The sequence below is a fragment of the Mesoplodon bidens genome (genome assembly GCF_964165515.1).
Source record: "Mesoplodon bidens genome assembly, chromosome: X".
Lineage (NCBI taxonomy): Eukaryota > Metazoa > Chordata > Mammalia > Artiodactyla > Ziphiidae > Mesoplodon > Mesoplodon bidens.
Genome location: NC_138163.1, coordinates 81992685 through 82009399, shown reverse-complemented (window position 1 = coordinate 82009399; position 16715 = coordinate 81992685). Strand labels below are relative to the sequence as shown.

Genomic DNA, 16715 nt, shown 5'->3' with positions numbered 1-16715 from the left:
GTTAAAACTGGGGAGTCACTCTACTGAGGCAGCCACGTTAATCTGTACCAATTAATTCTGATTAGGTAGAGAGCATTCTAGGTACAGTATAATAGAAAATAAACTTCTTCCCTGTCCTTGAGGAAAGGAGCTTCTGTTACAACATGGAAAAAATCTATCAACAGTCCTGCCAAGTCTCTCCCCGTGACCTCCATCAACTCAACCAGTCATCCGAAAGCCAAAGCAGTTCAAAGACTTGCCAGGGTCAATTCAAGATTTTACTCCAAATCACAATGATTACTTGCAATTTCTTCAGTGAGAAAAGAACCAAAAATGAGAATAAAATTAACATTTGCATAGTGCTTTACGGTCTCAAATCTTTTTCACATGCATTCTCATTTAACCATTAATCTACTCTGTAAGGGAGATACTTTTATAAGATGCAGGAACTGAGATATAACAAAGTATAGTGACTTCTCAAAGGTGACAGAAAGAGGAAGTAGCAAAATAGGAGCTGAACTCAGGCTTTCTAATTTGAAATCCTGTCCTTCCACTATACTAGGCCTATTGGAAAAGGCCTGAAAGAACTGACTTGCCAGGACTCTGAGACAACTAAAAAACAGTAGAGAGAGAAGAAATGAGCCAGCGCCATTCAGAGTGCTACACTATAATTCTGATTGTAAGCTAAGAAACACTATTCCAGCAGAGGCTGCTTTTAATGAGGACAGTCAAAATGTCCAAAACAGTGTCAAAAGGGCATGGCAAAAAAACTCAAGCAAACTCAGAACAAACAGGTTTAGTGACAGACAAAACCACACTGTAAATCATACTTTCTATCTAATGGTCAGAGAGACGATCATTTTTCATATACAATGTTCCAGGAGGACCCAAATGACAAACTGGGTATGGCACAAGAGAATCCAAGCAGCGAATCATAATGCAGAAGTCAGATGAAAGTGCATGAACCATAGTTCCAAGAGAATTATTCACAGCAGTGTATTGTAGTTCTGAGCAGCATCTTGGTCCTGGAGAGCAACTAGGAAAGGGCAGGCTAGCTCCATGAAAATCATGACCGTCAGTAATGATACAGTTCTAAAGCTCAACAGGTGCCTCCAGTATGCCCCTAGCATGTTAAATCTCAAATCTGATGGCCAGTATGACTTCACTCCAAACCAGTCTCTTCCCTACAACATAATACTGTTATTCTTTCTTGCCCTGTACAGAACTGGCTCAGGGACTGAAGCAAACCTAGGCCTGGGCTCATCAGGAGATAAAGCTATGTAAAATTTTGCAGGGCAACTGGCTGGGTGGTGGCGGGAGGTAAAAAGGCAAGAGATGACTATATCATGCTAACCAAAAAAGGAATTTCCAACTTGATTCTGGTGAGGAAAGACATGCAGTCACATCAGGGCACTAAACTTTAGAGACTAAAGGGTAGAATTATACTTACATTGAACAAACCATAGCAGTAGGAGGAATATCTCAAAAGAGCCACAACTCAGTCCTCTCAACCAAATGCACATTGTATAAATGTTGCAATGAATCTGGTATCTTATTTCTTTCACACTCCTATAAAATGCAAGGTCAATAACCAATCTCAATTTGCCAATTCATCCAATCCTACCCCTAAGCATCTGTATATATTTACAAAATATCTGTATATATTACTCTTTTATTCTCATTACATCATCTTACCCACTGTAGCTGAACCCTGCTGCTCTTGACTGAGTCTTCTATTCAGCTAATATGTGCTTTGTTTTAGTTACCATGGTTACCAAAGGCTATTTCTATCTATTTAACAACTTAACTAATTAACTTGTTTACTGAGTTAACAATGCACTAGGCACTGAAGACAGACTTATCCAAGACACCTTCCCAGTAGATTCACATCTAAATCAGACCAAAAACAATACATGGAAAGGTTGGGAATGCAATAAGTAGACTATAACAACACAGTTGGAAGGCTGAAGTGGATTAGCTAAGCTGAGTACATTATAGCAACTCTCACCAAAGAGGTCTTCGAAGGAAGAAAGAAACCTAAGTTGATTCAACTGTCTTTGTGATTTCTTATCTCTATACTATTGTAAACTACACATAATACATATAAAACTTGCTTGCAAAAGACGTCAAATATTTAATGAAACCAAATGAATGATGGCTAATTTTCCACACAAGATATCTTTAGCCTTTCCATTCCTAACAGAATGCACTAGTTATTTAGAGGATTGCTAATCAAAATGTCATAAACAATTAAGCATCTTATGAACTGCTTTTGACAGGAAAGTTTTATCTGAGCCCATGTGCATTTCCAAATCATCATCAGAAATATATAGCATCATTCCTGGTGACAGTGTTACTAACCTTGTGGGCAATATGAATGAAAGAGACAAGAGTTATTTCATTCATTAATTCAATAAACATTTAATGATAATCAAGTATTTTGCTAAGCACGAAAAATAATGTAAACAAGACACAGTTCCCTCTCTTGAGGAGCTTACACAAATTTCCACACAAGATGTATGGTATACACATGTATCAATCAACCAATTTTTTAGAGCTGTAAGTCACCTTAAAATTCTAGTAACCCGGGCTTCCCTGGTGGCGCAGTGGTTGAGTCCACCTGCCGATGCAGGGGACACGGGTTCGTGCCCAGGTCCGGGAAGATCCCACATGCCGCGGAGCAGCTAGGCCCGTGAGCCATGGCCACTGAGCCTGCGCGTCCGGAGCCTGTGCTCCACAACGGGAGAGGCCACAACAGTGAGAGGCCCGCGTAATGCAAAAAAAAAAAAAATTCTAGTAACCCACTCTAATTTTATAATTAATTAAAATAAGCTACAGGGAAGTTAATTAACTTGCCCAAGATCAAAGCTGTTAGTAGTACAGCATGAATAAAATCCACAACAACTGTACTTTCTGCTTTGGCTGGTGTCTATATTTCTCCTCGTAAAAGTTAATACAACAGGGTTTCCCTGGTGGCGCAGTGGTTGGGAGTCCGCCTGCCGATGCAGGGGATGCGGGTTCATGCCCCGGTCCAGGAGGATCCCACGTGCCGCGGAGCGGCTGGGCCCGTGAGCCATGGCCGCTGAGCCTGCGCGTCCAGAGCCTGTGCTCCGCAAGGGGAGAGGCCGCAGCAGTGAGAGGCCCGTGTACCGCAAAAAAAAAAAAAAAAAAAAAAAAAAGTTAATACAACAAACATTTATTGAATGCTTGATATCAGGCAGATACTAGGGATCTTACTAGGAATACAAAGATGAGTGAAACAGTCTATACCATCAAGTAGATCACACTATTAAGAGAAATTAAAATGAGAAAACTTACAATATCGTAAGTGTTGTGAGTGCAAGACGCTACAGAAATATAAAGGAAGAATTAAGTAACTACCCGTTTGAGAGTTGGGACATAAGGATGGCAGAATAGGCTTCACTGAGTGAGTGCTATTTGAGGTGGGTCTTGAGGGGTAACTTAAGAGTTTGCCAGGCAACATACCAAACAGAAGGAAAAACATGCAGGTGTGGAAAGCACAATGGGTTCAAATAACAATAAGTAGTTATGTATGGCTGGAAAAAAAGGGTAAAGGAAGGTTACAGGAAACACCATTAGAAAGGTATGTATGGGCCAGAGCTTGAAACACATTGTATGGTATACTAACAAAGTTCCATTTTGTTAGTTACACTGTCTCTTTATCTCATAAACTATATTATTTCTACCTAATATGTGCATACCAGGTGACTCCAACAAGTATATCAACAAGATTTCTGCACAGGCCATACAGATGCTGTGCTTATGACTCTGAGCTACATGGCACACTCTTGGGACACTTCCTAATAATTCCATCACTCCTAATCTGAGGATCCCACTGTGGCATTTAAAGGAATGGGAAAAAATTGTTGAGGGAGGCTTTCAAATGAATAAAATCGTTTGAGATTCAATGAAAGTCAATTATCTTGAGTGAGTTTTCCTACTAAACTTTTCAGTCTAGACCTGCAGTCTAACATGGCAGCCACATGTGACTACTGAGCACTTGAAATGTAGTTAGTCCAAATTAAGATGGGCTATAATTGTAAAGTACACACCAGATTTCAAAGATTTAGTATAAAAAATGTAAAATATCTCAGTAATTTTCTATATTGATTACATGTTGAAATAATATTTTGGATATGTAGGGCTATAAACATAGTATCAAAATTATTATTACTATTATTATTATTTAAAATAATTGTTCCTGTTTCTCTCTGCTTGTTAAATGTGGCTACTGGAAATTTTTAAATTACATTGTAGCTCACATTATATTTCTATTGTACAGGGCTGGTCTAAAGTATATACTGTGGGCTTCCCTGGTGGTGCAGTGGTTGGGAGTCCACCTTCCAATGCAGGGGGCATGGATTCGAGCCCTGATCCGGGAAGATTCCACATGCCGCAGAGCAACTAAGCCTGTGTGCCACAACTACTGAGCCTGCGAGCCACAACTACTGAAGCCCACGTGCCTAGAGCCTGTGCTCCGCAACAAGCCACCACAACGCAATGAAGAGTAGCCCCCGCTCGCCACAACTAGAGAAAGCCCATGCACAGCAACTAAGACCAATGCAGCCAATAAATAAATACATAAATAATAAATTTTAAAAATAAATAAATAAATAAATTTTAAAAATAAAGTATATACTGTCATTGGCTTCTGAAGATTTAATGATACAAAATTGTTAATACCTACTTCCTTAACAGTCGTCACAGATTTAACAGAAAAAAGAAAGTTAAAACTTGGATATTTTAATAGACCATAAGAATATTTATATTATAGCAAATACAAAGATGTTAGAAATCTAGAAAAAGGAGAATTGTCTTCAAATTAACAACAGGAAAGGGAGTTCCAAAGCTTGATAAACAGTTGCCATTCTTTAAGAAGAAACAGCGCTCATGTTGAGGAGGACAACTGGCCTGAATTATCTTGGTACAACTATTCAACAACACTCAACTTTTTGCTATTCCCATGTTAAGTCACCTTCTATTTTGTATGGTCCTGGTGCTTGTCAAGATGAGGAACTTTTTCTTTCTGAATCAAGCAGGACAGTTTTAGGAAACACCCCCAGCCCAGATGCTACTGTTTCTTAAATTAAGAATTTGGGCCTTTCAAAACCTGTCCTCCAAAAAGGAAACAATCTAGAAAATCTGGTAAAACCTGGTTACAAAAGCACTTTACATCTCAGCAAATCTGTTCCTAGATATTCTCCCCAAGAGAAATGAAAACCTAAATCACTTAAAACTTATACATGAATACTCACAGCAACTTTAGTCATGATAATCAAAAACGTCCACCAACTGATGAATAAACAAACTGTGGTCTAGTCATTCAGTGGAATGCTACTAAACAATAAAAAGGAATTACTACTTATATATGAAACAATATGGATGACTCTCAAAATGATTATGCTTAGTGAAAGACACCATAGGGGGGCTTCCCTGGTGGCCCAGTGGTTGAGAGTCCGACTGCGGATGCAGGGGACACAGGTTCATGCCCTGGTCCGGGAAGATCCCACATGCCACGGAGAGGCTAGGCCCGTGAGCCATGGCCGCTGAGCCTGCCCGTCCAGAGCCTGTGCTCCACAACGGGAGAGGCCACAACAGTGAGAGGCCCGTGTACCACACACACACACAAAAAAAAACAGTATGGTACTGGCAGAAAAAAAGACAAATAGATCAATGGAACAGGATAGAAAACCCAGAGATAAACCCACGCAACTACAGTCAACTGATCTATGACAAAGGAGGCAAGAATACACAATGGAGAAAAGAGAATATCTTCAATAAATGGAGCTGGAAAACCTGGACAGCCCCATGTAAAAAAATAAAATTAGAACATTCTTTAACACCATGCACAAAAATAAACTCAAAATGGATTAAAGACCTAAATGTAAGACCAGATACTATAAAACTCTTAGAGGAAAACAGGCAGAACACACTGACATAAATCTCAGCAACATCTTTTTTGATCCACCTCCTAGAGTAGCGAAAATAAAAACAAAAATAAACATATGGGACCTAATGAAACTTAAAAGCTTCTGTACAGCAAAGGAAACCATAAACAAAGCAAAAGGACAACCCACAAAATGGGAGAAAATATTTGCAAACAAAGCGACCAACAAGGAATTAATCTCCAAAATATACAAACAGCTCATGCAGCTCAGTATCAAAAAAACAAACAACCCAATCAAAAAACGGGCAGAAAACCTAAATAGACGTTTCTCCAAAGAAGGCTACAGATGGCCAACAGACACATGAAAAGATGCTCAAAATCACTAATTACTAGAGAAATGCAAATCAAAACTACAAGTTATCACCTCACACCAGTCACAATGGCAATCAAAAAATCTACAAACAATAAATGCTGGAGAGGGTGTGCAGAAAAGGGAACCCTCCTCCTACACTGTTGGTGGGAATGTAAACTGGTGCAGCCACTATGGAGAACACTATGGAGATTCCTTTAAAAAAGTAAAAATAGAGCTACCATATGATCCTGCAATCCCACTCCTGGGCATATACCAGGAGAAAACCATAATTCGAAAAGATACATGTACCCCAATGTTCACTACAGCACTATTTATAACACCTGGGACATGGAAGCAACCTAAATGCCCATCGACAGAGGAATGGACAAAGAAGATGTGGTATATATATATATATATACAATGGAATATTACTCATCCATAAAAAAAGAACAAAATAATGGCATTTGCATCAAAATGGATGGACCTAGACACTGTCATACTGAGTGAAGTCAGACAGAGAAAGACAAATATCATGTGATATCACTTTTATGTGGAATCTAAAAAAAAAAGGGTACAAATGAACCTATCTATAAACCAGAAATAGAGTCACAGATGTAGAAAACAAACTTATGGTCACCAAGGGGGAAAGGGGGGGAGGGATAAATTGGGAGATTAGGATTGACATATACACATTACTATATATAAAACAGATAACTAAGAATCTACTGTATAGCACAGGGAACTCTACTCAATACTCTGTACTGACCTATATGGGAATGCAATCTAAAAAAGAGTGGACATATGTATAACCAATTCACTTTGCTGTACAGCAGAAACAAACACAACATTGTAAATCAACTATACTCCAATGAAAATTAATTTTAAAATAAACAAATATTTTTTAAAAAGCATACTCAGAGCTTGCTGCTTAATGAATTGATGTCAACCTGAAGTGAAGTTTTTATTTTTTTAGTATTTATTTATTTATTTGGCTGTGTCAGGTCTTAGTTGCGGCATGTGGGATCTTCAGTGTGGTATGCAGGATCTTTAGTTGAGGCATGCGGGACCTTTAGTTGCGGCATGTGGGATTTTTAGTTGCATCATGCGAACTCTTAGTTGCAGCATGTGGTATCTAGTTCCCTGACCAGGGATCAAACCCAGGCCCCCTGCATTGGGAGCGCAGAGTCTTAGCAACTGGACCACCAGGGAAGTCCCTGAAGTGAAGTTTTTAGTGACACAACGTTTTGTCCTTGGCCCTCTCCTATTTAACAATTTTATCTATGATTTGGATGAAGAAGTTGAAAGAGAAACAGATAACAAATAAGACAGAAGATATAATCAGGAACAAAAATTAAATCTCCAGTTATAGCAATGACATTAATGTAAGAAAAAATTAAATTCCTGCATTTATGTCTCCAAAACTAACTGCACCAATATATGACAGGCAAGATGTAGCTTAATACAAGCATGTATTAAAAAAAGACTGAGGGTCTTCTGGGGACCAAAAGCTCAAAATGAGTCATTAGTGTGGTGTGACTGCCACCACCCAAAAAAAGAAAAAAAAAATCAATCTTAGCTATATCAGTATCTAAAGACAATGATGATCATTCCTAAATCTAAAGAGAAAGATTATTTTGAGCTGATCATATCGAACCTAGAGAATTGTGTTCTGTTCTGGGTACCACACTTTAAGGAATAACATGAAAAGAACAGAGCATGTTCAGAGGACAGCACACAAAATGATGAGAGGACTAGAAACCACGTAATATGAGAAATGACTGAAAGAACTAAAAGTGCTGAATCTGAAGAAGAGACTTCCCAGGGGACATAACTACCTTCAAATAGTTGAAGAGCTGACATGCAGAAAAGGAGTTACAATTATTTAGACCCAGTGAGTATAACTTAGACCAATTTGTATTCCTTTTTGGCCTTGAAATTGATTGGAATTGTTGGTACAAAAAGAGGGATGTTATGTCAATTCTCCCTGAGAAGAAAATAAGCTAAGCCATCACATGGCCCTTTGTGGTCCATTTTTACAAAATCTGACTGAAAAGGTTGTGTACACAGAAAAGAAAACTCAAACGGTCAATAAATTTATGAAAATATATCCAAGTTCACTAGCTGACAGAGAAATGCAAATTAAAACACCCATGTAGGGGCTTCCCTGGTGGTGCAGTGGTTGAGAGCCCACCTGCCGATACAGGGACACGGGTTCGTGCCCCAGTCCGGTAAGACCCCACATGCTGTGGAGCGGCTGGGCTGGTGAGCCATGGCCGCTGAGCCTGCGCGTCCGGAGCCTGTGCTCTGCAACGGGAGAGGCCACAACACTGAGAGGCCTGCGTACCACAAAAAAAAAAAAGATAACATGAGAGAAAATAGAACTGGCTGATGGGTGTCTGGGAACTCTCTGCACTATCTCTGTACTATGCTGTAAATCTAAAATTACTCCAAGATAAAATGTTAACTAAAAACACCACCACCAGACTTCCCTGGTGGCGCAGTGGTTAAGCATCCGCCTGCCGATGCAGGGGACACGGGTTCAATCCCTGGTCCGGGAAGATCCCACATGCCGCAGAGCAACTAAGCCTGCACACCGCAACTACTGAGCCTGCGCTCTAGAGCCCGCGTACCACAGCTACTGAAGCCCGCGCACCTAGAGCCCATGCTCCGCAACAAGAGAAGCCACCGCGATAAGAAGCCCATGCACCACAACTACTGAGCTTGCGCTCTACAGCCCGTGAGCCACAACTACTGAGCCTATGTGCCACAACTACTGAAGCCCACACACCTGAGCCCATGCTCCGCAACAAGAGAAGCCACCGCAATAAGAAGCCTGCACACCACAACAAAGAGCAGCCCCCACTCGCCGCAACTAGAGAAAGCCTGCACGCAGCAATGAAGACCCAACGCAGCCAAAACTAATTAATTAATTTAAAAATCCCTTCACTCATGCACAATTTTTAAAGTCTGGCAATACCAAATATTAGCAATAATATAGGGAAAGAGAAAAGAAGAGGCAGTATAAATTGTTAAAACTACTGTGGACAGCAATCTGGCAATATTTGTTAAGTTAAACATGCTTGTAGCTTTTGACCCAGCAGTAAAACTTCTTAACGTACACCCCAAAATAGCACTGCCACTATAGAGTAGCCACTAGCCACATTTGACTATTGAGCGCTTGAAATGTGGCAAGTCCAAAATGAGATATGCTTTAACTATAAAATACATACCAAACTTCAAAGACTTTGTACAGAAAAAAAAAGAATGTAAATATCATTAATTTTTATATCAATTACATGTTGATATGATAACATTTTGGATATACTGAGCTAAATAATCTGTCCTGTTAAAATTAATTTCATCTGTTTAACCTTTTTTAATGTGGTACTAGGAAATATAAAATTATTTATGTTTGCACTGTTTCAATTGTACAGCACTGCCCTAGAGCCTCACCCACTAGTGCTCAAGAAATAAATTTAGTGAGTCATAACCAACTTTTTGTAAATGAAAAAGCATAGAATAGGAAATATCATAGTGTGCTGTGTGTAATAAGGGTAAAATGATTTCATTAAACTTTTGATACTGGGATGTGATGTAAAATATAGTATTTCCTTGCCATAGGTGGCGGTCAAAAATTTTTGAAAGCTCCTAATAAACACTACAAAACACAATGTTGTAATGCTGTTGAGATTAGATAAATTGGGGTACACTTACATTCAATGTATTATTACTAGTCAGCGGTGTAAATAAATGAACTAGAGCTAAAATATCCATATGGGTAAACACCCAAAACATAATACTGAGCAAAACATACAAGTTGCAGGAAAAAAAACTATACAAAATGATACAATTTATGTAATATTTCAAACGATGAAAAACAGGCACCTCAATCTTTTCATTCTTTGGAACACTGAAATATCTGAAGCATATGACAAAATGTGAAGATTCAACAAAACTCAGTGGTAGTTTTAGAGGTGTTCATTATATTATTCTCCTTACTTTTCTGTGTGCTTCAAATATTTATGTAAATACCAAGTCTCAAATACCATATACTTAAAAGTCATAATCCCTACTCAATACTTATATCTTTAAGATAGTCTATCCTAAATTAAATCTCCAGGTAGGTGGTAGTTGGCTTTATTGTTGTTTTAAAATGACAAGCATTAACAAAATACTGACCTAAACTTTTTTAAAGCATAGATTTGTAGCCACCCTGGTTACAACATATTTCATTATTATATGAACGTGAATGCGAATGTACCACAGGTCTAATCATGTCCCCAGAAAAAAAGAAGCATGGTGAACTCTCCCATATCTGGCATGGTCGAGGAATCTGGTGTTCTAGTCCATCGAATTGCTTCTGTTTACTAAGAACTCCCACAAATATCATCCATAGAGGGCTTCCCTGGTGGTTGAGAGTCCACCTGCCGATGCAGGGGACGCGGGTTCGTGCCCCGGAGCAGCTGGGCCCGTGAGCCATGGCCGCTGGGCCTGCACGTCCGGAGCCTGTGCTCCACAACGGGAGAGGCCACAACAGTGAGAGGCCCGTGTACCGCAAAAAAAATATATCATCCATAGAGTACCAATTTTCAAAAGAATTAAAATACAGAAAAACGCTCTTAAACCTAAAGCTACACAGGATATAATTTAACTGATGACTATGGAAAGGCACTTCAGGATCTAGCCGTAATTTTTTTTTTTTTTTTTTTTTTGCGGTATGCGGGCCTCTCACTGTTGTGGCCTCTCCCGTTGCGGAGCACAGGCTCCGGACGTGCAGGCTCAGCGGCCATGGCTCCCGGGCCCAGCCGCTCCGTGGCACGTAGGATCCTCCAGGACCGGGGCACAAACCCGCGTCCGCTGCATCAGCAGGCGGACTCTCAACCACTGCGCCACCAGGGAAGCCCCATTCAGAAGATCTTAGATAAGGTAGCGAACAGTGTGACATTTTCTAGTGCAAAGCTAAATACCTGTAAAGTCCATGAAACGTAAATCAGCGGCGTCCATTTTTAAATCTCCGGTTCAGGCCTACGAAATAAGAAAATATTTTAATATTCTGTCCTTTATTCTCCACCTTCTCAATAAAGTTCTTTTCAAATGTTTCCTGTTAGTTGTTCCCAAAAAAAAAAAAAACGCTGAGGAAATTTTAAAACCCAGAAAAAGCAGTTAATGAGAGGCAGCGGCAGGCTGTCCAGCGACGAGAACCCGGCTCACGGGAAATTTTCGTCGCACTTCTTTTTTAAGGACGATCCGCCTAATTGGTTCAAAAACCCCTGACCCCGACCCTGACGCACGTACGTTCCAAGCATCCAATCACTGACGGCCCTTCGCCCCACCCCCCACCCCGCGCCTTCGCACCACTCCCCATACTTCATCCAAGTCCCGAGCCGCCGCACCACTCCCCATATTTCATCCAAGTCCCGAGCCTCCGCACCACTCCCCATCCTTCATCCAAGTCTCGAGCCGCCGCACCACTCCCCATCCTTCATCCAAGTCCCGAAACCCTGTCTTTCCCCGTCTTTCTTCACTGGAGAGTCAGCTCCATAGTTCAAAATCACTGCCTCAGGGCCGCTTTAAAAAGTGTTGACCTAACGACCGCATCTCCTTGCTAGTTAGAAACAACTAACTTGTACACCTCCGCCGGGACCGCCGACGCCACAGTGCTCCCGGAGCAAACCAAGTCCACAGTGCCAGTGAAGACGCTTGGAAAGCTCCTCCCCCCATAGTAATGTCTGAGAAAGGCCTTTCCCAATTGACGTTTTCCCTTCATCTCGAAGCATGAGTTTCTGGGCACAGTCCCGGCGTGAACTTCTGGGGATGCAGTTCAGAGGGCCAGGGTGAGAATCAATGAAAGTGAGGGAGTATAGTGAAATACTGAAACATACTGCAGTTACTGCGGGAAGAGTGCAGATGGCGAGGGTTACAGGAAAGAGGAGAGCAGGCCTTTGAAAGAAAAAAAGAAAAGGGACAGAGGGAAGGAGGCAGGGGAAAGAGGGACAGAGGGAGGGAGGGAGGAAGGAAGGAACGGAAAGTAAACAATGTTGCCCACTGGTTATTCAAGAGTGCAAAGGTCAGAAATATAAGAAGTTGAGGAGGGCTTCCCTGGTGGCGCAGTGGTTAAGAATCCGGCTGCCAATGCAGGGGATACGGGTTCAAGCCCTGGTCCAGGAAGATCCCACATGCCGCGGAGCAACTAAGCCCGTGTGCCACAACTGCTCAGCCTGCACTCTTAAGAGCCCGTGAGCCACAACTACTGAAGCCCCTGCACCTAGAGCCCATGTTCCGCAATTTTAAAAAAGCCACTGCAGTGAGAAGCCTGCACACCACAATGAAGAATAGCCCCCACTCGCCGCAGCTAGAGAAAGCCCACACAGCAACGAAGACCCAACATAACCAAAAATAAAATAAATAAATTTATTTTTAAAAAAAAGAATCCGCCTGCCAATGCAGCGGACACGAGTTCAAGCCCTCGTCTGGGAAGATCCCACATGCCTCAGAGCAACCAAGCCCGTGCACCACAGCTACTGAGCCTTCACTCTAGAGCCGGAGAGCCATAACGACTGAAGCCCACGCGCCTAGAGCCCATGCTCCACAACAAGCCACTGCAATGAGAAGCCCACGCACAGCAACAAAGGGTAGCCTCCGCTTGCTGCAACTAGAGAAAGCTCGCGAGCAGCAACGAAGACCAAACACAGCCAAAAATAAAAACAAATAAATAAATAAATTTTAAAAAAAGTTGAGGAGACTGAAAAACCCTGTAGTCCCAAGACATGTTTCTGCTGCCCTGCCATTGTCAAATCTGAAGGAAACTACACAGTGACTCCCCTGCAGGCTCATAGCAAGGGCAGGGGTCCTACCCAACTCCAAACAAATGGTTTCAGGGATGGTGTGGAATATATATATGTGAACATGTTTGATTCCAGCTAAATCTACGAGTGATGCTTGCAACCAAGGAGTTGGCCTCTACTGAAATCTCCACTCAGAGACAGCAGTGTTAAGGCATGAGGCCTCCAAATTTGGGGACACACCAAATCAAAGCATTAACAAGCCTCCCACCCCTTCCCTCACATACCCCTCTTTTAAGCCTTGTGCACCTCAGTCAAGCCAGATGTGGAGCTGGCTAACAAGATGAAGAGAAGAGATTGTGGCTTGAAGTCTGGGAACACTAACAGAGTTGCCTCCTGACCCTGAGAGTCTCAGAGTCAGTCGTTATTTATTGTGGAAAAGATGGGATTTCTAAAAATAATTTCTTTTCCCTCTTCAAAATTTTCTGCATCTAGATCACATAGTATAGTGAAGAAAAGGGGGAAAACAGGAAATACTGCTATTAACCACTTTTCTTTTGGATCCTCCTCTATTAAATCCTGCAACTTGATATATATTTCACAACCCTAGATTGCTAAATCAGGGGAAGAAGTCTGGTAGTATCCCATAATTGACTGAATCCTCATGCACTACATACTGCATGAGCTGGCGCTAGCTACTTAGAATCTCAGTGCCTCAATTTCCTCATCTGTAAGATGGGAATAAAAGTAATTCTAGGCTTCTGGTTCAATGGAATAGTGTACATAAAGCATCTAGAACAGTGGCTGGCATATGGTAGGTACTTAAAGAATGTTAGTTCCCATTATCACTCCCCATTTCCTGGTTGGCAGTTAAGGGCTCCCAACTTCTATCATTCCACCCAAGCTCCTGGCTCTAGCATAACTCCTTTGTTCATGGATGAACAGATGAAGAAACAGGACAATAATTAGACCTCAGCTCTCAAGCCCACAGGGGTCCTTTTAGAGCTCTTAGCGATTAATAATGTCTGTAGTAGAATGGATATTATATTATCCAAGATTATATCAGGCATACAGGAATCAAATGACTCTGTTGATTAATACTGACTGCAAATAAGACTCCGAAGTCAGGGCTACTTACTGAGCTGGCACCACTGCACTGAAAGGGCCAGTGGAATAAAGGAAAATATGCAGAAAGGGTAAAAAATCCTTACGTTGTATGGGTAGCCCCAATGTTTTTGGTTTTGATCTAGATGGCCTCTCTAGATGTTACAAGTAAATGAGAATTAAGAGACAGAAAAAAAAAAGTCAAAGAGAGAGAGAAGAGGAAAGGAGATCATAAAAGAAGCAGGTACATATTGGGGAGGACATGCAAGAGTGAGTAGTAAAATACCATTAAGCAGCACTCAACATGCTGTAAATTATCTTACCTTACCCCTAGCATAAACTATAAATTTTCCACTGCAACCCTTTAACAACTTAGTGCAGAAATGTTGAAAGAGATTGTTACATACGGCAGGTGAACAGCTTGGACTCTAATGAGCGCTTATTAAGACTCTCATTAATCGACTGGATTAAAAGAGAGTAAGCAACCGAGAATGCAAAGTAGTGCAGAAGGTAGCATTACACCTTGTTAAAAGAAGAAAAACACCTCCAGAGTAAATATGCAATTATAGTCTGGAAAATTCTAAAAACAAAAGTAATAATAAAGTAAGGGACAGGGGCTTGTTCTACCAGATATTTTTTTATGCTTTTTATTTATTTATTTTTTTATTAGTTTCTACCAGATATTAAAACTACCGTAAATACAACTGTATGGTAATAGTGCATGCAGACAGATAAACAGAACAAAATAGAGTCCGGAAACAGGCCCGAGTATATATAGAAATGATTCAAATTAGTGGAGAAAAGAGCTGGTCCGGAAAAAGTATTGAAACAACTGGATAGCCATTTAAAAAAATAAATAAAACCAGATCCCTGCCTTACTTCATATACCGAAATGAATTCTGGATTCATCAAAGATTAAATTGAGTCATAAAACTTCTAAAGGAAGTTTGGGTGAGTATTTTATAAACATGACAAGATCTAAATGTGACCTGAAACCAGAATCAAAAGGAAAAATAATGATAAGTTTTACCACATAAAAATTAAAATCTTCTGAATGGTACTATAAGCAAGGTTGAAAGACAAACCACAGATTAGAAAAATATTTTTTCAACATATATAACAGATAAACAGTAAGAGCTCTTAAAATTAAAAAAAACAAATAGTCTAGCACATAAATCAGCAAAGGACATGGTCAGACAATTTGCACAGGAAGAAATATAAATAGCCAATAAACACATAAAGAGATGTTCAACCCCACCAGTAATCAAAGAAATGCAAATAATAAAGCAAGGTGAATTTTTTTCATTTATCGGGTTGGCAAAGGTTAAAAAGATTAACAAAACCTCAAATTGACAAGAGGCACAAAACAGGCACTCTTGTGTACTGTTGGTTAGGAGTACAAATTACTGCAAATTTTCTGGAGGGCAGTTTGGCAATTGGTATCAAAGTCTTAAATGTGTGTACCGTTTCCCAACAATTCCTCTTCTAGGAATTTTCCTAAAGAAGAAATTGAAAAATTTTGCAAAGATAGATTAACAGAAATGTTCACTGAGGCATTGTAAGTCTCTTAAGTGTTCACTTAGTTAAATGTGGACTATTTATACAACCTAGTGTACATTAGTACCATATAGTGGCATACTTATACAGCCTTTAAAAACACTGCTGTGAAAACAACGTAGAGGTATAAAACTTGGGAAATGCCTATATCACTGTTGAGTTTAAAAAAAGAAAAAAGTTACCAACTGCTCAAAAAGGTGTAGGGACTTCCCTGGTGGCGCAGTGGTTAAGAATCCGCCTGCCAATGCAGGGGACACAGGTTGGGGCCCTGGTCCGGGAAGATCCCACATGCCGCAGAGCAACTAAGCCCGTGTGCCACAACTACTGAGCCTGCATGCCACAACTACTGAAGCCCATGTGCCTAGAGCCCATGCTCCGCAACAAGAAAAGCCACCGCAGTGAGAAGCCCCTGCTCGCCACAACTAGAGAAAGCCCGCACACGGCAATGAAGACCCAATGCAGCCAAAAATAAAAATCAAGTAATTAACTAATTTTAAAAAGTATAATTTTATAGATTTGAGTGACTAAAAAAACTACTATACAGGGAGTTCCAACTACTACACATACAATAGATAAGCAACAAGGATTTACTGTATAGCACAGGGAATTATAGCCAATATCTTATAATAACCTATAAATGGAAAAGAATCTGCAATAAAGCTGAATCACTATGCTGTACACCTGAAACTAACAGAACATTGTAAATCAACTATACACTTCAATTTAAGAAAACTATTGGGATGGTCTCCACCTGGGTGTGAATGGGAAGAGACAAGTGGCTACAGTGACCAACCAATCCCACTAATACGTAAACTGAAAAGGTCTCACAGAAAAGATAAACACTTATGTATGCATATTTGAACGAAAATGTCTGGAAGAGTATTTACCAAAATATTAACACTGTTTATCTTTGAGTGTTGGGATTTGGGAGAATCTTTGCTTTCTTCTTTATATCTTTCAGTTTTTCAATGTCCTACAATGAACACATTTTTATCATTAGGGGAAAAAAAGAAAAGCTATTTCCATTAAAAGA

General features: G+C 40.4%; 1 protein-coding gene across 2 annotated transcripts in view; it reads right to left on the bottom strand.

The window, feature by feature from the left end:
- Window positions 1–16715, bottom strand: part of SLC7A3 (solute carrier family 7 member 3) — a 37688-nt gene that overhangs the window by 10940 nt on the left and 10033 nt on the right. For both annotated transcript variants that reach the window (XR_014014315.1, XM_081223315.1), the window contains one exon: window positions 11207–11264. Coding sequence is in view for 1 of the 2 variants with exons in the window: in XM_081223315.1 (XP_081079441.1) it covers window positions 11230–11264 (35 nt within the window). In the remaining variant the exon portion in view is untranslated. The remainder of the gene's footprint in view (window positions 1–11206; window positions 11265–16715) is intronic.